This window comes from Magallana gigas, chromosome 7 (assembly GCF_963853765.1).
Source record: "Magallana gigas chromosome 7, xbMagGiga1.1, whole genome shotgun sequence".
NCBI classification, from domain to species: Eukaryota; Metazoa; Mollusca; class Bivalvia; order Ostreida; family Ostreidae; genus Magallana; species Magallana gigas.
The window spans coordinates 17,339,973-17,361,982 of record NC_088859.1 but is presented as its reverse complement, the minus strand read 5'-3'; the positions used below and the strand labels follow the sequence as shown (position 1 = coordinate 17,361,982).

Genomic DNA, 22,010 nt, shown 5'->3' with positions numbered 1-22,010 from the left:
ATATGTAGCAAGTTTTCTTCAAACATGTTATGATGAATTGATTGTATCTTAGTATCGACCAAATAAAAAATTGGGCGTTTTTTCATTTAACAAAAAATGCATGATATGGGTCTAAAACAATGAGCAAGATGGACGGTGCTAGTATTCCAATTCATATTTTATAAAACAGGGAAAGCGTGAAATAACCGTACCTTGTTCAGAAGACATTTTTGGCAACTTATTTGTTAATTTGGTATTTCAAGTACAACACTAAGATATATCTAAAGAGCTCTACTATATATCTTTTGCAATATACGAACCAAAAAATTCTTCGAATTGTTATAAACAAAAAATTGGAAAAATATTTACATATGATGCCAAAAAAAACAAGAAATTCTGAATACTAGTACATGTAATTCATTTCGATCTAGGTCTTTTGAAAATCGATCAAGGTGTTACATCTTTAAAAACAATTCTTTGGAAAATGTTAATTTTCAATGAAATATAAAGTGAACAGAAAAAATGATATATTTTTGTCACCTGAGTGTTTTTCATTGAACACCAACATTTTTGAAAGAATTGTTAATAAATTTTATCCTGGTTTATTTTCTGGTAAGTTCATATGTGGCTTTATCTATTTTTCCAAAGGAGTAATTAAGAATGCTTCTATTATTTCTGAACGGTCCTCTAAACGTTGTAAAGAGAACAGATCGATTACACTATGTCAAAAAGAGCAAAGTGAATCTACTGTAATCAATGCTAATTTTTCAAAATCTGCCCCCCCCCCTCCCCAAAAAAACAGATGACAATAGAAAACCTTTCAAAAAATATCCGTCTTGTTTTCAATGAAATATAAAGGAAAAAAGACATACTTTTATCTTTTGTCACCCGAGTGTTAATTAGATTGTTTATTTCTCGGATACGCCTGGAGGTTTGTATATCATTTTATTGATGAGTAGATGTAACTCATTTAATTAAGCAATAAAATGCTTTCTTTGTTGATTCTATCGGGATATGATGGTAGCGACATTGCAGAAAAAGTATATAACCCGGAATGATCGCTACCTTCATAACCCGCATAAATCATCATCGTATGCATATTAATGTTTATATTTATATCTTTCTTATAACAAATAAGTAAATTGATTGTAAAATAAAAATAAATAAGATATTCTTACTTTGTAAATTAGAAACAGTTGGAATCGTACTTGGTGGATTTAAGAAATATCGACTTACATGTATATTTGCATTGAAAATGGAAAAAAAATCATGTAATCCGATTAATAAATTGGCCAGATTAAAAAAAACTGTGATGCGAAAATAAAAATAAGTTGATAATGTCATAACATTTGACATTTGACCTCATTGTCTTCTACTTGCAAAAAAGTAAAAAAAAAAAATAAAGACTCATGAGTCTATTTCAGGTATCTATTTTAAACAGTTAAAAGTTAAGTGCACATTGATTGCACATTATACAAATACTGAAATTCAATGTACGTCACGGAATTCCTGTGTTCCGCAATAGGACAAAATGGTGTCATAGTTATTTTTTATAAAATACATATTGATACCATGATTAAGATTATTATTCTTCTTTACTGGTGTGTTTTAAAATTAAGATACGAATTAAAACCTTTTTCAGTTGTTTAAGCTAGCTATATAGTAGTCCACCTTAAACTTCTCCTCTCTCAGGAAAATAACCTTATATCTCCTGATATAACATGTAATATCATATTGAACCGCAGTATGGGTTTACACCTTAGAAACACATGTACTAACACATCATAAGGTTCCCCCTTGCCAGAGGAGCTCTTGGAATATGTAAATAAAGAACCGTATCTGATTCTCGACTGCCGAACTGCTTGCTCCCAGAGAAAACCATACGCGCGTGTGCAAAGAAAGTGACTGCATCCCTAAACCATGTTTACCCGGATCTAGAGGTCGCCGTTTTAAGTGATATATGCGACTTGTGTAGTCAAGATTTACCCAAAGTGGTAAGTGAGTTTTCAAGATTCTTGTCATCCTCTCGCATGTTTTTAATTCAAGCAGAGAACAGTGCAGATGTCAACGAAATCGGCAACAGATGCAGCCTGCGTTTCTTCTCATTGAAATTGACGCCTGTCATTTGTAGCTACATTAGAGAGGACAGCTTTTTATAAGTCTGGTACCTTATTTTTTTTCCCTGAAATATGTTACTGTATTAATAAATTGTCTTGAGAAAAAGGTGCTGACCTCAACATTTTTACGGAACATGTGGGATGAAGCATGCATGCATACATTGTAGTAGCCTTCAACACAATCAAATGCACGTGTCCCTTGCACCTTATTCAGCTAATTACGCATTTCGTCAAAAGTACATGCAGTAGTGCGCATATTAGAGAAATGTTCCATGTGAGAGGTAACTGGTTTAAAATCGATATTGAAATTTTCATATTTGTTTCTGCATTTTAAAGCTACATGTAATAACAAACCTGTAATTTCAACAAATTACTTCAGGTATAATTCCGATGTTCTCATAAACATTGCATGCTGCAAAGTCTTAGATCCGCGGAGACAAATGTCTCAAATGTTGTGCAACGTTGTCTGTTTGCATCTTATCTCTATATCTATGAATACAAGTGGTTAGGTTATATATCCCCATATATTCCCGTCATCTCCACTGTTGATCAATGTAAGAAGTGGCACCGTGCGGTGTGCGCGTGCGATAATTAATACCGCGCTCTCACTCACTAATCCAAAACACATTTTTCTATCGTCTGTGCTATACATCACTGGAGAAAACGTATTGTTTGCTGCAAATTGGAGATATTGTTCAGAAAACAATGCTTTCACTGTAGAAAATATATTTTTTCTGTACATACTGGGTATAGCTTTTTAAAACTCTTAATTTTTGTTAAAGATGAGAATTGTCTTGATTTAAAACAGATTAGACTTAGCTTTGCGTTTTATTTTAGATTAAAATATCTCGCAATATCAAATATTTGATTTTTCTGTGAATTTTACTTTTTGGGGGTTCAGGAAAAGTTCATGGGAATAAAGATCAAGCATGCATTTACATGTCTAGATTATTGATAATAATTCTGAGAAGATATTCTATATCAACCAAGTTATGATGTTTACTGCGGCATTCGATGAAAATCTCTCCATGAAATATGCACACTGTCAGTGTCAAGATATAAAAGACAAGGTTCCCGTTCAATCCGTTATCTGTTTTTAAAATGATGGAAACTACTAAAAACAAATGTCAACGTTTCTTATTCCATTCATTATCAAAATTATTTTTGGTCAGTTTCTAAACCCAACTTTGCACATCACAGAAGCTAACGTTCCTCCTCCCCCCCCCCCTTCACCCCCACCCCATCCCCCATCACAACCCCCCTTGTCCGAACTAAGAAATGCATGTAGTGATATTGGTGATGGATCAGCTTTTAAGGTTTTAATTTTGAAAGGTTTATTTTCAATGATTCATTTTTAATCTTCTTTAAATAGTACATTAAATTTTCAAAAGCCTGCAAAGGATCTGTACCTATTTAATTTTTGTACAATCAATTGAGTTGTTATAGCCATTTAATCTTTTGCACTTGAAAATTCTTATTGGAACTTATAAACATTTCTTTAATGTTCGGTAAGTTTTGTAATTTTTTTTCTTCTGTATTTTCAAGAAGAAATATCTGAGCTCAAGCATTCATCCATTGTAAAACTAGGATGATTTTTACTTATATACAAGATATTTTGGCATTTTCACGTACATACCAGAAGTTACAGCTATTTGCAATCAATGCATGTGCCAACAACTTTTGAAACGTTTCAAACGCCCACACCAAACGAATGTTTCTTGTAACCCGAGTACATGGCTTTACGCATGTATTGCACCTGTCCTCCCATGCATTTTCATGTGACCGAGAAGTTAGAAAAGTATGATGTAATTGAAATAAATTAAATGCAACATTATATACAGCACATGGTGTATCCAAGGGCGAATTAATTTTTATGTTTTGGTGATTTTGATATCGATTCTCTAAAAACTTCTCCCCAAGACGAAAAGATCTATGGAATCTTAACAGTTCATAGAACTTTCAAAATGAAAATCAGGAACGATCTTATGAAACTTATCTTTGTCTTTGATAAAAGTTCTAAAATCCAATTTCAATGGTTCATAATACTCTATGATTGATTTAATGTTAGTTTTTATCTTCATCTGTACTGAGAAAAAAAAGCATCAGCGTTATATGACTACTGCACTACTGTGTTTTAGTATTACGTAGGATAAACCGATATACTCATAGAGAATATAACGATATCCAGGATTATGGAAATGTCACGTGGATTCAAAAAACAAAGTTTAGAACGAAATTGAGGGGAAACTGACCTAAATATACTAGATAAATGTTAGTCTTACCATTTGTGTTTTTTGTTTAACTTGTAAGCACAACGTTGTCGGGTATTTGGTGTTTGATTCACAATGTGGTTTAATCATAATTATGCATGTGTGGTGGTTTTTCGATTGTTTGGGTTTTTTTTTTAAAATCTAATACCGACGCTTGCAAATCATCCCAAGTAGCTTGTAATAAGAAAGAAATACATGCACAAGGGAAACACGGGACTAAGGTTTTGGTACAATCTGATTTGTCGGTTATTATGGTATATAACCTATGTGCGCGATGTATGAATGATGGATCTTAAAGGTGCTGATTACATAGGTTCACTCACATAAAAAAGATACATTTATATGTATATGTAACACATATTGAAGAAGTAATATGAACGAGAAAATCCATAAAATTGTAGCTGCTCAAACACGTTAACAGATAAAGAAGCAAGAAATAACCTTCGAGTCAAATGCATCAATTGCTGTAAACATGTACGTCTCCCCTCTTCTATATAAACAATCACCCTTCCATATTGTCTTAAAAGATTTTGGCCTCGAGACCAGTGCAAAACAATTTTAACATAAAACTAGCATTAATCTTAACAGTAAGACATTCCATTCATATTAGAGCAATACGGCTATAATATTGAAGCACTTAACTACAATTATTATTCCGGATATTTTATTGCTCTGTAACTCCAGGATTTATCATATAGAAGTGGATAATGCGCCAATCTAACATACATAAACCTGACGATCATCTCGCGGCCATATGTCGGGATCGGGGTCTGCTCGATTCACATCGCAAAGTTCATCTTAATGTTCTACGAAGGTTTCTAAGCTTTTTGCGAAGACTTAATTTTTCTACGATGTTTATGTGTGATTTAATTTTACAAATTCATATATTTTGTTCGACGGCGTTTTGTAAGAACTTTTTACACTATGCAACTTTACTCCGCTCTTATTCATTGCTGACCATTTACTACGGTGCTTTTGAATATCATGGTTTCGAAGGATCTGCACTAACGCCTGGCAAATCGATGCAACTCTGTGCATGATAAAAAAGTAGTTTAGCACTATCTTTTGGTTTGGTGTAGTATTAAATGTTGGCTTACATTATAAACATTGGATTTCTTAAAAAGATTTTTTGAATTTTCATCTTTGTTGTCATCTTTTCATCATGTTTAAATTCGAAATGTTCACTTGCACATACTGGAAAAAGAAAACAAACAACGTCTAAAACACGTATGTCATAAAAAAAACAAAATTATATATTCAAAAAGTTTTAATGGTGCATACCCTTTATTTATTTGCAGTGTCCAGGAAAAAAAGAATTTATGACTATCTGAGAATCGTGACAAATTCAGAATCATGCAAGCATGATAAGCACTTTAAGATTTGTCAAATTACATAATTATTAGATTTATTGAAAATTCCTGATAACGGAAAATGTAGAATGCCCCTCCCAAGATCATGAAAGAGAAAATTGAGAGAAAGTAATAATTCATCTCAGCTTCTCGATTCGAAAACGGGTCAAAGCATCTACTCAGACTTTGGTTGATTTCTATAAAAACAGTATAGTTAACTTAAATTATGTAATTCAACTCACCGTTATGTTATTCTAATGGTAAACAAGATAAGTGTTTTGGATTTATCGAGTTAAAGATCGATGTTTTTCAGACGAAATTCAGTGATTATCTTTCCATTCCCCGTGATGTAAACAAATAAAAGGGAGCAGAAAAAACACCTCCTCATATATAATCTAGATGCTGAAAAGAGAAAAAAAAAATTTAGCTACGCAGTGGTGAGAACTGTTCATTTCTGATCCATTCGATGCTGGAAATAATTCCTATATCTTGGAAATATTGGAGTGAGAAGTTATATAGATAAAATTTTATTCTGTTCGCCTTCTAGCTTTTCCCCTTAGACGTGTGCGAGTACTGGCCTCAACACTGTATCTATCGCGTAAGGATTCTTAAACAAAAGTTCGATCACGCTTTTTATCTATTTCCAGATCCCTGTTAAACGGATGATGAGGCAGTGATTTTTGGAGACCGTCTTTTGAGAGTCGTTTTTCTTTTAGAACGGTGCCAGAATCATGGGCAGTGGGGATATCATCAATGTGACCCTCACCGGTGGGGCTCCTTGGGGATTTCGTCTGTTTGGAGGAGAAAGTTTCCCCATTGAAGTTGCCAAGGTAACAAGCATTCTTTTCTTGCAGGGTATTTTTGCCAACAAATATGTACATATAGTCAACTTATAATTTTTGTAATGATTCTCTTTTCTTTTCTTCATTTTCATAAACGACATCCAAAAGCTACTCTAAATTGCAAACCTCTGCGTAATTGCAATGTGTCTGTTATCCTACAATGTTGCCCAATTGTTTCCCACTTGTTTTGAAGAACTAAAGCAAGGATGCTTGATGTACAAGCTGGAAAACTCCAGCAATGTTATTCTAGTGCAAATTGTTGATTTCTTACATGCAGTCATTATGTGCATATTATGAGAGTTGCAATGTCAGGAATATTTAAAGAACAACTGCATTTTAGAAGATTTATTGCATAGTTGTGGTCTAATAGTTTGTCATTACAGTGATGACAGATAATCCTGAAAATGATTTACAGTTTTATCATTCCAGTTTTACCATGACAAATTTTACGTATTCCATGCATTAGGTACATGTTCATTTTCATGTAATTTTTCTACTAAAAAGTTTCTGAAAAGCTTATTTCATGGCGAAAAGGGAAATTAGTTTTTGTATATAAAATAGATACCGTATATCCGGGGTTTTCGCGTGTCACAAAATTTGCGAAAATTAGGGAAATTTGTAACAATTTTAATTTGCGGCAGTCATTTTTTGCGATATAAAAAGTTTCTTATAGAAAATGATACTGGATATAATTTATGCGTATTCCAATATCTGCGATTTAAAAGGGGGTAATGAAAAAGCGAAAATTAGATCATCGCAAAAATTACCGGATATACGGCATACCCAATTCATATTTATCATGACATTTTTTACGTAAACCAGTCCGTTACATGTAGGTACAATGTATATATACCTTGTTTTATTACTTACAATTATTTTGTGTTTCTAAAAGGGCTCCCGAGGGTAGAGAATTGTGTGGACTAGAGGTTCTTGGTGCATCAAGTAACCCTTTTGATCCAACAGAAATATTTTATCTATAAGCCAAAAAAAAAAGTGAAGAAGGAAAGCTGGAGTACGTCATTTTTATTGGCGGTTGTTGCAAGTTATTGTTTAGACAACGTTTCTTACAGATACCACCAGTTTCTGACAGTTAAGAGCTGTTTTCACTCTGATTTGCAAATCGTTGAACAAACTTATTGTAAGCTTCAAAGCCCTATCATGAAATGCGAAAAAGGCTACATTTTTGTATGTATATAGATGATAGGGAAAAGGCTCTTGGTTCATAGCCATGTTGTTTACTTTTTTCATGGTTAATGGTTGCCATTCTTAATGGTTTGAAGATTACAGTTGGAAAGGTTAACCCAACGAGAAACGAATGAGAACTCGACGTATCGTGCTTTTCTGCATGTTGCCGTTTGATAAGAATAATCGGGTGGAGCAAACTACATGACAAAAACACGTGTTGGGGGTTGCTTTCGTTTGAAACACTCTCCCGCCGACAACAAGGCGAGTTCTTGTGAAAAACTTCTCCCATATCTGACATTAAGGTAAACAAAGTTTGCGATAAATTTATACCTACAGTTCATATGATTTATCGGCTGAGTTCGAACACAGAACTTCCTTAGCTAATTCAAACTATTATGAACAATTTATAAATCTGTTCTGGTTTCTGGCTTTCGTCTCAGGGCAGAACCACTGATTGGCTTTGGGAAAAGTTTTGGTAGGGTTGTTTTGGGCTTTTTTATGTTAAGAAAGGCCTTCTTGTGTCATTTGGCAATCCGTAAACAATGTTAAATGCAATGCCATGTGTGCGGATCTTGTACCCCCACAGTGCTGCTCCTCTGTACATCTTTGCATAACACATATGTTGGATGAGTTACAGACAACATTAGGTAATATGCACCACGAGAGGCGAAGCTCAAAGACCACGTTGTTTTTTATGACCGAACGGATTCGTCGGAGAAAACAACGTATTGGAAAGTCATTCACTGCGCGTTAGCTTTATGTAACAAACATTACAATAGGCCAACGTCCAAGGTCAGATACAGTAGCATGAATAAAAAAAAATAACAGGTGAAGGTCATGGACTACTCAGATGGGTTATGGAAAACCGTATTGAAACTCGTCATAACAAATAAATGATTTATTATAATACTTGTAACTTTTGCATCTATTCTTTTGACTTTACATAAAGTTTTTAAAGATGATTTAAATAAAAAATATAAAAGATTGTGCATTTACGATTTACATCTTTTTCTCATGTCATTTAATTTAAGATTTTTGTACATTTTGATTTTTTTTTTTTGGGGGGGGGGGGTGTTGTGTTGGGGGTGTTTATGCAGCAACAGAACAATTTTATTACGATGCATTTACCTACATTCATTCTGAAAGAGCATTCATCATTTTCAGACCTCATCTGTCTTCCCATGACGTATGACGTCACAGGGATAATAAAAAATAAACGTCTGCAAATATTTGATCCTTATGTTCTTTCATTGTTACGAAAAAAAGAAAGCATTGATTAATCAAAGTTTAGATTTGAAAAAAAAAGATGTTGATTCTGTATTTGTGTAAACTATACCTGAAATTCAAGAAAATCGTTCTGTTTTTTTTTTTCGTTTTTTTTGGATTTCATCCAATTACTAATAGCGAATGATACTAGTTTTAGAAGATAGGCAATATTGTTTACCTATTCACTTCACTCTTATCAGACCAGCTAAGAGCTTTGTGAAATTTGAGAAACTGATTTAGCGAAGATTTTGCCTCAGTTTCTATTATCACTCGGGTAGTCGAATGTTTTGAAAATTATATTGATGAATTATCTCAACAAACCTGCACACCTATATCTGATTTAGAGTACTGATGATTATCAAGGCAATTTAAAAATTGTAAATGAGTGTACATTTGTATATTAAAAACTGACTGTCTGAATTTTGAAATAAAATAAATGAAATGAATAACATATTGGATTAACTCACATGCACAAGACAACAAAAATTGCGGGATTTTTTATTTCACATATTCATTTTTTAAACAGTTTTAACAGTATCCACTTTAAACAAACAAATCTAGAGCAAATTAAGATTTTAAAACTTGTGCCCATTCCGATTGCAACAGTATCGCAGTAATAAAATAGATTCAATTCAATTCAAACAAAAAATGTGTAATTGAAACTCGTTTTTAAAAATATGTATAGATGTTGCTTGTTAACAGTTTTGATTTTGCACAACTGTCTAAAAATAGACTACACTTTATCAATCGAAGTCACTGATGATAAAGATATATATATACATGTATCTCTTTGCTTAGTTTTCTATAGCTTTGATTTTGTCTACCTATTTACGTCAAGCGTTTCCCCTTTCTTTTCCTATCAATGACAATTTGCTACTTAAAGGACATTTATTTAAAACGTGGTAAAATAAAACAATTTTTTTTCTTTATTTGAAATGTTATTTATGATAAAGCACACATGCCTGAGACAATGCAATCTTTCTGCGCAACTGCTAAGCAAAATTGCATTCTGATAAAGTGCAGAATGATTTGTCACTTGAAGGGCATAAATAAAAACTTCATTAAATCCTTTTAGTAAACCCATAAATGTAGATACATATTGTGTACACGCAGCTTAATGGGTTTCAGATTTGGCTGTGGTGTACCTTCGTTTTTAGACCTACCTGGTTCACCTGGAAACAGAAGGCCCCGAAACCCCAACGCTTTTCATCTTTTCAATGGTGATTTGTGAATTCGCTATCAAGATTTTGTCACTTCCATTTCAGATACGGAAAAAGAGTAAAGCACACGCGGGGGGCCTGCAGGAGGGAGATGTCCTGCTTCGTCTGAATGGTGTCCCCGTCAAGGGGAAGACCCACGAAGCGGTCATGCACTTGGTGGACAACGCCGGGGACAAACTCTCCATCGATCTCCAAAGGTATTAGGTTCTTATATTCGCTACTATAGTATCGTTATTATTATTTAGTATTTAGTATTGATGGCAATGAATTCAGAAGTTGAATTGTGGGCTCTCTCTCTCTCTCTCTCTCTCTCTCTCTCTCTCTCTCTCTCTCTCTCTCTCTCTCTCTTGAAGCTTAATTTGTATTAGAATTTTAGAAACTGTTTTGATTTTACTTGAGTTCATGCTAGAATATAAAACAAGTTTATTTTAAATTAAAAACATGCACATTTTTAGTGTATCCAAACCTGCTTTGTTTAGTACTTATGTAAATATTGGCAACATTTGGTTTCGAATGTTTTCATAAATCATTTTTGAGGTCATTATCTTATACTTGAATATGCGTTGTTTTCATTAAGGATAAAAAATAGAAGTAATTCAATAAGAATTACTTCTACTAGTATTTATATCAATATGAAAAAATTAAAATTTCAGTGACTTGAAATTATTAAAAGGTTACGTTTTCTTACAGACCTTACGGTAAGAAATCCGTGAACGAACAACAGATGCCTGCCCATCTACAAGTATCCCAAAAGACTGACAAAAACATAGTGTCGTCTGCTTCCTCGAACTACGTTATCCCAGAGGGTGACAAAACGCGGAAAATCATCACTCACCAATATCAGGAGAACGAGCCAGGGGGCCTGAAGTCCAACACTTACATTAAGCAGGAATTGGTGAGTTCTCAGCCCTATCAGCAAGTCACAATGAATCAAACCCAACAGATGCCTAGGCAGGTTTACGTTGACATACAAGACCAAAGCAAACCAATGACCGAAAATCTGTCGCCATTACCGAACGATTTTCAGCCAAAATCCGCTTCGAGTCCGGTTCCTCAGTTTCGGGTTAGGAATGTGAAGGACAGTCTATACAATTCTCCGGCTGGAAAAATGTATCCGATTCAGCCACAACAACCGGTTCCAGAACCGCAACCATTACAGGAGAGCAACACCAATATCCCCATGTTCCGGGTTTCTAAATTTCAACCTGGCGTTTTTAGTCTTGAACCTCAGGTGCGGTTTGAGCCTGAACCCGTTTCTCACTACGAGCCAGAACCAACTCCACAACCACAGGCAGGAAGTATACCTCCAGCGCCACCACCACCTGCTCCGCTCATGATCTGCAATGTGGAAAACGAACCAATGATGTTTCCCGTACCAAGGCCGACATTTAACGCTATCAAGGAGTTGGTCAGCTTTAAAGCGAAAACTCAGAATGGTGAGGATGAAGTCGACCACGAGTATTACGATATTCATGGTCACAAACATCTTCCCATCTTTGCCCCGCCTGTAGAGATCGAACCGGAACCGGAAGATGGCGAGCACGAGGAGAGGAACATCATGGACAGTGGATATGATGAATCCCTGATGACCCCGGGGAGTGGTACCCGACCCAACCATCTTCCTAACCTTGATCTTTCCCGGACGTACAGTTTGGAGAGTGATGTACCGGGAACTCCGGACACAGGATCGACAGGCGCCCGGCGTAGAAGTAAGTGTTGTGTTCGAAACCATTGATCACCCCCTTAAAATCCCAGAATAAAATTGTCGTTAAAAATTGTTTTATCATTACTGATATGTATTTTCCAATCTAATGTTGTATTTTGCATTAATGTGTATTGGCTTTTTAGTTTGCTTTGAGTTTTGTTTTGTTTTCATTTTTTATCTTTATTTTTTTTTTTAATTTCTGTTTAATTGGGATGTTTCCTGGGGTTTTTTTAAATTTTATTTTCATTCGGTAAGATTTTTTGTATCATACAAACGTATATAGCCATTTCCTTTATAATACCATGACTTTGAGTCCATGAGAACATGTATACCCCTCAAACAAACTACTTTCCTAAAACCCCAAAAGTTTCTGTCATCAAAAGTGTTCATGGACAATTTTAAAACTGTTTGAATGCATGTGCGTGTATATCAAAAGAGGTGAATGTCTCTTACTAAATACCTTGTTAGCTAACAAATATTAATATATGGGATTTCAATTTGAAAATTATTTCATTTTATATATTTGCTAGTATATATTTACATATTTATTTTATTTAAAAGTTCATATACTTCGTAATTGTGGTAATAGATTAAGAATCTGTACCGGTTAATCTCGGAGAAATCTGGTTCAACAAGGCATCAAATATCAGAGGAAGAAATTTCTAAAGTACACCAAATTTATACAGAATTAAGTCTCAATCATCAGATGGTTGAACATTAAGCAAAGGCTTCTAAGTCTGTAATAGCAAACGTATCGACAGTTCATCAGAAATCAAACAGCAAATGTATATAACAAACATCAGAGGGGGCCCGGTGTGTTTGGATAACCTTAGACCCATCATATGAACGATAATCCCTGGATTAACTTTATCTCATGTCGTGGCATCGATCATATGTTTGTAATTAAGACGAATGGATCAAAAATATTTAATTTTTTTTATATCTATCAAAATTATTTTTGAAATACACCGTTTTTATTTTACTTTCAGGATACAAGCAACGATAATTTCATGTATATTTCAAAGTCCAATGCTAAATTTTAGATTGATGAATGTGTTATTTATTTTCTACCTGACGTTGCTATAGATCTATATCCAGACAACCATACCCCAACCCCAACATGTGCTGTAAGATCTTTATAGGTATACATACATGTATATTGGTATCAGCCGAGATTTCACTAATTACCCCTGAAGACTGAAGAAATGGCTAACAGATGGGGAACTCCCGACTCGTTATCGTAAATGAGGGCTTCCTATACAAACTCACTTTTAATACAGCAATTGAATGACTTTCTTTGCAAGCCGACCTGGGATTTTATGAAAAGAGAAAATTATTTCAAATTAGATTTCTAATGTGTTCCTTATCTCCCTTCTATTCTCTCGTTATTATACGTGATATTTGAGTGGTTCTTATGGGATTTACAAAGCATATGATATTGGAACGTACCCAAGAGGTACCGCATTGACTTAATTATCCTTGTCATCAGGACGGTGTAGTTACCTTGATAAACCGGACGGAAGGTTCCATTCCGGGGGAAGGGTAGGGGATGATAGGTTAATCAATCAATCTTTTTGGGGTATTATGGTTGATTTTAATTCTTTTTTCTTGTAGAGAAACACTATGCTGATTCCGCTTTCTACGATGATCCGTCAACGAATTATCCGACAATCGAGGAGCAAGTGGACCTATGCAAGAAGATAGCAAAGTCTCTCACTTCGGCGGCCAATCGACGCGCTCGCGGTGCGAAGATGTTTGCGAAGCGCAAACGCAAGTCAACCAAGTGGATCCACGATGGAGAGCGATACCACGGGTCGTCATCGGCGGGGGATGTAGCTGATTTGCGTGACCTTGATAGCGAGCTTATTGAGTCGGAAGGAGGATTTAAGCCCCTTTTCCAGTTTCGTATACCTAACCTTGCTAATCGAGTCAATTATAACGAAGACCACAAAATGAGTTTGTCAAAGGATGAATTCGAGAGGCTTCGACTGAGCGCGAACAAAGTGGACCACACTTCTGTGTCGCCAACACAGTGTCACAATCTGGTGGCTGATTTGCAGAGTAAGAGGAACAGGGGAGCTAAATTGTTTCAAAAGAGGGCCGCCCGCTCCGAGAAATGGGTGATCGACGAAAACAATGCACAGAAGCCTCCGCCGCAACCCCGCCTGAATGAAATTGTGAGCCACTCCCCTGTGAAGCCCGCTCTCTCTCCCTGGGAGGCCGCAATGGAGAACCCGCTAGGGTACGTTGACAAAGCTTTCGACCACTTGGACGGTCGGCCGAAACCTCGACCTATGTCTGTGCCCCAGTATCAGCCACCGCAGCAGCAGTACCGGCCCGTGGTCCAACCAGCTTCTGTCCCCTATCAACAAACTCAAAGCTACTCTTATCAGACGAACGTCTCTCTCAAAACAGACGAAAAACCGAAAGTCGTAACAGGCCCGAACTATAACAGACTGGCCAAGGGATGGAATACCGGAAGAGACCAAAGAGATGGTAAGACTTTGTTTCCATTTTATTATTTATTTGATATCAAAATAATTTACATAAATGTAATACATGTATATATTTAAAATTCGATTTTTTTTTTTGAGGTTAAGAGCATTTCGATTCAGAATAATCGGTCATTATGATTTGCCTTATCAAGACTTCGACACCCTTAGTGACATACAATGTAGATTATTTGTGCTTGTATCAAGTCTTTGACAACTTATAAATGTCTTATCGGAGTTAAAGCAAATTTCAAATATTTCACATTGCTGTTCAGAGATTTGAGTAAACAAATGTTGACAGTATTGGTTTGGTCAGCAATCACGGGATATACATATATCTACCTAAGCGCATTGTCAACTGCCTCAGAATGTCATCTGAATTTCAATGTAACATGCTGACACGATTCATCAATTTCATTTTATCAAAGCGCTTCATTAAAATTGTCCTTGCATACATTTTATTTTCCTAAAACAGGTTCCCGCCGTTTGTAAGTATACGATTGCTCCATAACCATTAGCTATCTAACTGATAGATGATTTGTATAGATTTGATGCCGAGACAGAAGAAAAGCTCCCGAATTTTCACATTGCAATTTTCAAAGAAACCCTTAACCAAAATCTATCCCCCTTCTCACCCATTTAATCCCCGCACCCCAATTAGAGCTGGAAGCTCAATCTCTAAATTAATGCAATGCACCATAAGATCATCGACACATTTTCTTCTTGTCTGTTACACGGTGCAAATTAGTGTTTTTTTCTTTATCTTTCTTCGGATTGCTGATTATGAGAATTAGTCGTTTTGATTATAACGGTATACGAGCTGGAGATCATTTGAACCTATATAATTATATGTATGTATATATAGAAGCATCAGGTAGAAACATCGGTTGCTCATTAGGGTGCAGGAGAAAACACTCGTTCTTGTTTTATCTATGATATGTTTTTTCGCTGTAATTATGTAATATGCTGTAACGTTACTGTTCCATGCCCAGCAGTTTGTACCACAGTGCATGATTCTTAGGAATTCATAAACGTGTAGATTAGCTCTCACTGTCGGGATTTTTTTCTCGGATTTGCAAAGAAATGCCAAAGGGTTGATAAAAAAAAACCTACGCCATCATCAAATGCCTCGTACTTTTAAAACATGTATGTCCGAAATTAAAATGTAGATGACCTTCTTTTCAGGGTCTACTAGAAAAAGTCAGCAGCAACAGTGGGTGCAGCAACAGCAGCAGGATCAACAATGGTCATCACAGCAACCACAAATGTATAGGCAGGAACCACCCCCACCCCCACCCCCACAAAAACCAATCAAACAGCAAGATAACTATAACCGAAAAATCAAAGCTTGGTCGTCTGGACCGGGTAACAATACAAGAACTGTTCAAGAGAGCTCGTCAAACACCACCCCCATTTACGGGGCGCGGGGACAGCCCCAGGGCTTCAAAACGGCGGATTCCTATAATTATGAAATGACTGCCGTAACGGAATTCTAGGACTTCGTCGTCGTTTTGAAAAATTTAAGATTATTTGAAAACCCAAAAGAAGATATTTTATGAAAGCGTGGGTTTATTACTTATCAAAATAGAGAGCAAGTGGGTTTTTTTGTTATTTATATATTGATTTTTTGCCAAAACAAAAATGCTCAATTTGATGTTTTGGAGTGTGCCGTTTAGATGTCGGTTTGCACTTAGAATGAGCAAAAGTTAGTGCATTTTCTTTCCGAGTTCATCGCGTGATAATGTAGATGCCTTTATGTATATCATATATTCTTCACTGTATTACCATAGTTACTGAAAAGCATTCCCGAGATTGTTTTTATTTTTCGTGTGGCTATGTATTCCTTTGAGTTCCGATCTGTGTACATACATCTTTTGTGCAGAAATCGTATAACTTGCCAGAAAGAGCAATGTAAGAATGCGTTTGATTGGATGATACGTTAATGCAGCTGGAGGTTTTGAGAGCTCGGTACATCTATATATATAATCTAGTAACCGTATTTACTTCTTCGTGATACAAGATTAACAACGATCCCAAGACCAGCGAAGGGGGAGCAGCCTCTATATAAGGACGCCCGTATCGTATTTCATAAGATATAACTTGACATGAAGTAGAGATGTATATACTGCCTTGCAGACAAAAATATCACCATGTCAGAATAGGTTAAACCCATGAGTTAGGAAGACGTCTACAAAACCAAGAAATCCCAATACTGAAACTTATAGTAGCAATGTTTGCCCGTTTTTCCTATTTGAACCTTATCACTATACCTGCACCATCATCAACTTTCGTTTATTCAAATGACCGATGACCCCGGAAGAACGGGTGGAGCATGCGCAGAAACTAAAGTTTCAATTCATATTGAGATTTTTTGAATTTTCTTCATTTATGAAATAATGTGGAATGTTTTGTAGCAAACTAGAAAATTAATTTATAATTAGTATTGATTTTTAAAAGTAGGATTGTTATTATGCACAAACATTTGATTCTATTGTTATTTTTATTCCATTGCCAAAATGTAAACCAAAAAAATATACATTAGGTAGACTGTAATTGATAGTGATGATGGGTTTTGTGCAATAATTTGTGGATGAAAGTTCACCGATTTTTTTTTCTTTCCTTTATATAGTTAACATGTTGGATATTTTCACTTGTGATTATATCTTTGTATGTAAAATCAAGTTTTAACCTTACTTCGAAGTAAAAAGAAAGTTTTGAGCTGTTGTTTTGTGTTTCAATTCTTCATGTATCTGATTTGGGTACCAAATCAAAGGCCCTGTATATACTCTGGTTAAAAACTGAGTGCAATTTACGTGGGGTTGTCTAGTGCACAGTTATAAAGAATATTATCTCCAAAATGGAGGGACTTGATGAACATTATCATCGCCGAACTAACGCCTGACGTTTAATAATAAGATGTGAATGCGTACATTGACATACACTGTCTGTCTGATAATTTACACTGCGTTGGGTCTTGGGAAATGCAACATTAAATATAGTTTAATGAAACATTTCTATTCCATTATACGTGTTATGAATTATTTGAGTACATTCCGATTTAAAAAGTGCACTAAAAACAAACATATTTCCAATCGTATGGAGTTCCAAATATTCTCAAATGTTTAATTTTTCGACTGACACGAGCGTTTTTTACTGAGTTGAATAGAACAATAATTAGTCTTAATTGAATATTGTTGCTCGTAATTAATCAATTGAGTTTGATAAAAATATTATTTCAGTATTTCGACCACTGAATTTACATTCGGTTTTTTTCTCCTTGAGACAATTATTAGAGTAAACTAATATCGGTCCTCTATAAAAATAAGCAATTTGTATAGAAGCAATGGCGTCTGCAGAATGACATGCGCGGATCCGGAAAATTTTTCGGGGGCGGGTGGGCGGGCGGGCAGAGGGGATCTGACGGTTATTTGAGTTTGCCAGGGGTGTGAGGAATATTTTTAGTTAATTTTATAACGTAAATTTGAGAAATTTGCATTTTGCGACCACCACCCCCCCCCCCCCCCCCCCCCCCCGATTCCCCTCACCCTAGACGTGCACATTAACAGGTTACATTGTCGCTGGAAACCCATCCACGGCCAGTTTGTCATGTACATGAATATATGAATATATGAATATTGTCATGTACATGAATATATAGGGGGTACATGTATGCGAGACTGGTCGTGGGTTTCCAACGTTGATTACGTTTCAGTACTAGTATTGTGCGAACTGGCACAGTACATGCATACTAAAAATATGTAAATAGTAAAAATACTGTATGTTACAAAATATGTTTATAGATTAATAATTTCAAACAATAGCTAAAGTTTGCTGAGGATACTTCGATTAAAATAAGATCCTTTGGTCCGCTGACGTAGATCTAAATTTTAAAAATATACCATTAGGTACATGTACTTTCTACGTGAAACTAATCATCTTCCCTTGATTAAATGATTTTTTATCAATAATTACATGATGAAAACAGAAAGAAACGAGCATTGAATATGATATTTAGGACATTTTTATTTTAACGTGAACGAATCTTGTAAGAGTTATCTCGACCCATACTGTGGAATTATTAAAATTCATGACAAGTTATTGTAGATCGTAAACTTTTCGTACGTTCATAGGGACGTATTTCGTGATTTTTCCTATTGATAAACCATTCTTCTTTTCATAATTCATCATGTAGGAAAATTTGTGGATGGATGGGGCCCCACAAAAATTTATTCTTCATAAATTCTAATGATTCCAACATGTTTTTTTTAACTCTGTGACAAAAAAAAAAAAGAAGAAAGTACTAGACATATGTGATTGCAATTTACAATCAAGAAATAGTAAATTCAAATACATAATGTCGTTTACGCATACCCTCTAATCTTTAATAAAAGATTTCACAGATGTCAGAGAGTGATACAAAGTACTGGAGCTCGATGGAAGTCGTCTAGTTTCAGAGAGTGAATAAAGCCACATCACGTAATATCACTGTAATATCACTACTTGTTTTCCTCGAACACTTTCTTCAGTTGTCCTGATTCATGCATTCTTATCAGTTCTTTTTCCCCTCCGATGTATTTTGTACCAATAAACAGTTGGGGAACCTGAAACAAGAGGGAAAAAAGTCTTTGTACACTACTTTTGATTGCAAAAAAAAACAAAACAAAAAACAAAACAAAACGTAGAAAGGGCTGTCCTATTCTTTGTTTGAAAATCACATAATATTATGACCCAGTTGTAACTTCTATTGCACATGTGATCTGCTGTAAAACAGAAATGTTTTACAATCTTAAATACAACTGTCTATATATAGCTGTACGTCATATGTATGTTTTAATGAATATTTTGATCGGTATGGACAAAGTACCTGTTGCAATTTTAAGTTCAAATAACAAATATAATTAATGATACATACTGATCTGGCGTCCGTCTGACAGAGAATCTGTAAATAGTTTTCTAACTGCGTACAGTCCTGTCTACTTTCGATGTCAACATACAACAGGTTCTTCAGATTGTATTCAGCGAGGATCCTTTGTATCAGTTTACAATCAGGAGAGTATGACTTAGAAAACACAACAATGTTGCCTTGGGCAAGTTTCTTATCCACAAATAACTTTGCACCGGCCATTCTTTTCAATATTTGTCCATACACCTCGCAAAGCTTCCCTAACAACAATAATGGCGAAATAGGAATTTGGCAAGTCGTTCATAAACTATTTCGAATAATTTTTGTGTCATTAAAGATTTATATTAATCCTAATAGTTTTATAATAATGCTTAAAATCATTTGAGATTGTATTCCGATATATCAACTATTCTTATCTGTGATTACAATAAGTAATAGACAACGAATAGAATTATGCCATTATATCTTTTCCTTTATATATATAAAATTGTTTGATTTATGAAAAAAAAAATGATTATGAAATTTTGCGTGCGACTTTTTTTGCAAATGTCGCCATTATAACATTTTTTTGCAATTACATCAGTTAAAATCCCGGATAGATGATTTTACTCGACTTTTACATGTCTAGCTGTTACCATGACCTCATGGAATTGTGACGTCATTGATATGTTTCGGATCCTGGCAGTGGGGATGTTGTGTTTACATGTTACCTTCGTGACTGTGGTTCTAATACGACATCAGACTTTTGAAGCTTGGTAAGTTTGTATTTTCACATATTTATTTGTATTTGGTTTGTATGTGGTTTTTATGTCTTTTAGATTGTTTTGATTAAATCAATTTTATCAAGAAAACGAATGTAAGCATTTTTATCACACAAATCACACAAATTTAAAATATTATAGTAGCATCGATATGATATCAGTAACAAATTAAAAAAGTTAATGGTAGTTTTTCTCGAATTTAATCTATTTTATAGTGTTCCCAGCAGCAGCAACATCAACTTGTTTTGGTTTTTTTAACAAGGCCTATCGAAATTATTTTTTTTTAAGTTATTAATTTAAAAGATTTACTTTGTACGAATTTGTCGTAAGTTACAATGTATATTGTTAAACGAAGCTCAATTCCCTATGCATACATATAAGTCCGCTTATAGGATCACGAGATATTTGATAAATGAGAGCACAATAGTTTATCACGGCGACACCGTTTTCCTTATTTCAAGCATTTCGCACTATGGTACCCGTGGACACATTGACTCGCTCCTGGGGACCCTGGCGCTGGGGGTCCGGGTGTGTACGCTGGATAGGATCCGCCCCCTGGACATCTTCAACGAGAGCGTGTGTCTCAACCTCAGTGGCTACAACATACACCCCACCTGTCACCTGAACCAAGCCATGGAGGCCCCCTACAGGATTCTACTAGTATTTATATATTTACACATGTCTTACATTTATTATAACTTTACACGTACTTGTGTATGGAACACTTAAACTGCCAAATATGAATGATAAGCATCTAATGATGATACTTCTTCGTTATATGTAATAATGAGAGTTTATCATTACATGCTGGTATTTGTTGAGACAGACGTTCCATGCGACTGTTCACAATATATGAGTGGTGATCTGCTGAGTTCCATCCTTTTTCTAATGAAAATTTATAAATTTTGGAAAAGCAGATTATCGCTTCTGAATCCAAATTAGATTCCGAGAAAAAATCTAGATTCAGGTAAAAAAAAAGTTAATAGATAAAACTCGTTAGATAGATTTATCGGGTAGTCTATTTTTAAATTAAAAACAGTTTGGTATAAAATGATAATTATTGATATTCTATAGAATAACCATCACATTAGCAACATAAAAGATTTAATATACTAGTATAGATTTTATCAAGATGTAATATTTTTGAAGTTAAGTACCGATTAACGACTGCAATGAGACTTTTTTTTAAATTATATTTTAATTGACAATTTTGTTTCAAACAGGGAGGAGTGATCGTTTTGGTTTTAGTCTCTTTGACTTGTTACCATCTTATATCACACGGACTGCTAATCAACGCTCTAGCTAACCTAGGACTATAAGGAAAAATGGCCAACGCCGGTTAATATATATCTAAGCCATTACCAACAAATTTCATTGCTCCGTGTTTACATGCAGCTAATATAGCTATTGTAAGATCTTGGATAAGAATTTAGACTTGAAAGCAGCACTGAAAATTCATTGAGAAGTGTACAGTTGAAAAAAAATGCAAATCAGAGGCGATAAAAGATGTTTGTCTATACGAACACGTGAGGATAAATTGCACGAAAGGAATTGTTTACAAGCTGGCTATCAACATCTTAGCTAATGCTTTTAAATGAAAGAGACTAAGAGACACCGAATAGATACAGGTACCCAATTAACATAGCTCCAATGTTACAGTTCCATTCAATATATATAACGGATATATTCAAAAAAATTGAGGAATATAATCGAAGAAGAATTTACAGTCTTAGAAAAATTCAAACTTGAAAGATGGAATGGAAAGAGTTCATTTTGAAAATGAGAGGCGCGGGATACGTCGATTTGTATATATAAACCCTTATGCTTTCTGAGGACAAAGTTCAGCAGATAGTATTGTTGGCCAAATCAAAGAACCATAGAAGGGACTTTAAATATAACGATTGGTACTTGTTTTTAAAAC

At 35.0% G+C, this 22,010-nt stretch overlaps 2 protein-coding genes and 1 long non-coding RNA gene across 5 annotated transcripts; 2 read left to right on the top strand and 1 right to left on the bottom strand.

Moving 5' to 3' along the window:
- The first annotated feature begins 1,830 nt into the window (after positions 1-1,830).
- On the top strand, positions 1,831-16,012 carry LOC105332204 (synaptopodin-2). Of its 3 annotated transcripts, XM_066065500.1 has the most exons (7): positions 1,831-1,973; positions 6,363-6,545; positions 10,274-10,425; positions 10,919-11,937; positions 13,548-14,429; positions 14,901-14,913; positions 15,611-15,721. In XM_066065500.1, the coding sequence occupies exons 2-7, from the start codon at positions 6,447-6,449 to the stop codon at positions 15,618-15,620; spliced, it is 2,175 nt and encodes a 724-aa protein (XP_065921572.1). In that variant the 5' UTR covers positions 1,831-1,973; positions 6,363-6,446; the 3' UTR covers positions 15,621-15,721. The 3 variants fall into 3 exon arrangements, with proteins under 3 accessions (XP_065921572.1, XP_011433017.3, XP_011433016.3); XM_011434715.4 differs by lacking the exon at positions 14,901-14,913 and having other exon boundaries at positions 15,611-16,012; XM_011434714.4 differs by lacking the exons at positions 1,831-1,973; positions 14,901-14,913 and adding an exon at positions 6,076-6,218 and having other exon boundaries at positions 15,611-16,012.
- A 2,772-nt stretch (positions 16,013-18,784) lies between these two features.
- LOC105332203 (glutaredoxin-1) lies at positions 18,785-19,630 on the bottom strand. Its single transcript, XM_011434713.4, has 2 exons — positions 19,338-19,630; positions 18,785-19,026 (listed from the first exon to the last, which is right to left on the bottom strand). The coding sequence occupies exons 1-2, from the start codon at positions 19,548-19,550 to the stop codon at positions 18,922-18,924; spliced, it is 318 nt and encodes a 105-aa protein (XP_011433015.1). The 5' UTR covers positions 19,551-19,630; the 3' UTR covers positions 18,785-18,921.
- Positions 19,631-19,944: 314 nt separating this feature from the next.
- On the top strand, positions 19,945-21,468 carry LOC105332202 (uncharacterized). The gene is made up of 3 exons (XR_010707470.1): positions 19,945-20,083; positions 20,551-20,749; positions 21,313-21,468. It is a non-coding gene; the product is annotated as an uncharacterized lncRNA (long non-coding RNA).
- Positions 21,469-22,010: the final 542 nt, after the last annotated feature.

Excerpts from the sequence above, each read along its gene's own strand:
- LOC105332204 (XM_011434715.4), top strand. The coding sequence starts at position 6,447 with ATGGGCAGTGGGGATATCATCAATGTGACCCTCACCGGTGGGGCTCCT. Across the intron at positions 6,546-10,273 it reads TCCCCATTGAAGTTGCCAAG|ATACGGAAAAAGAGTAAAGC; the intron begins GTAACAAGCATT and ends CTTCCATTTCAG. Across the intron at positions 14,430-15,610 it reads CGGAAGAGACCAAAGAGATG|GGTCTACTAGAAAAAGTCAG; the intron begins GTAAGACTTTGT and ends CCTTCTTTTCAG.
- LOC105332203 (XM_011434713.4), bottom strand. The coding sequence starts at position 19,550 with ATGGCCGGTGCAAAGTTATTTGTGGATAAGAAACTTGCCCAAGGCAAC. Across the intron at positions 19,027-19,337 it reads GTCAGACGGACGCCAGATCA|GTTCCCCAACTGTTTATTGG; the intron begins GTATGTATCATT and ends CTCTTGTTTCAG.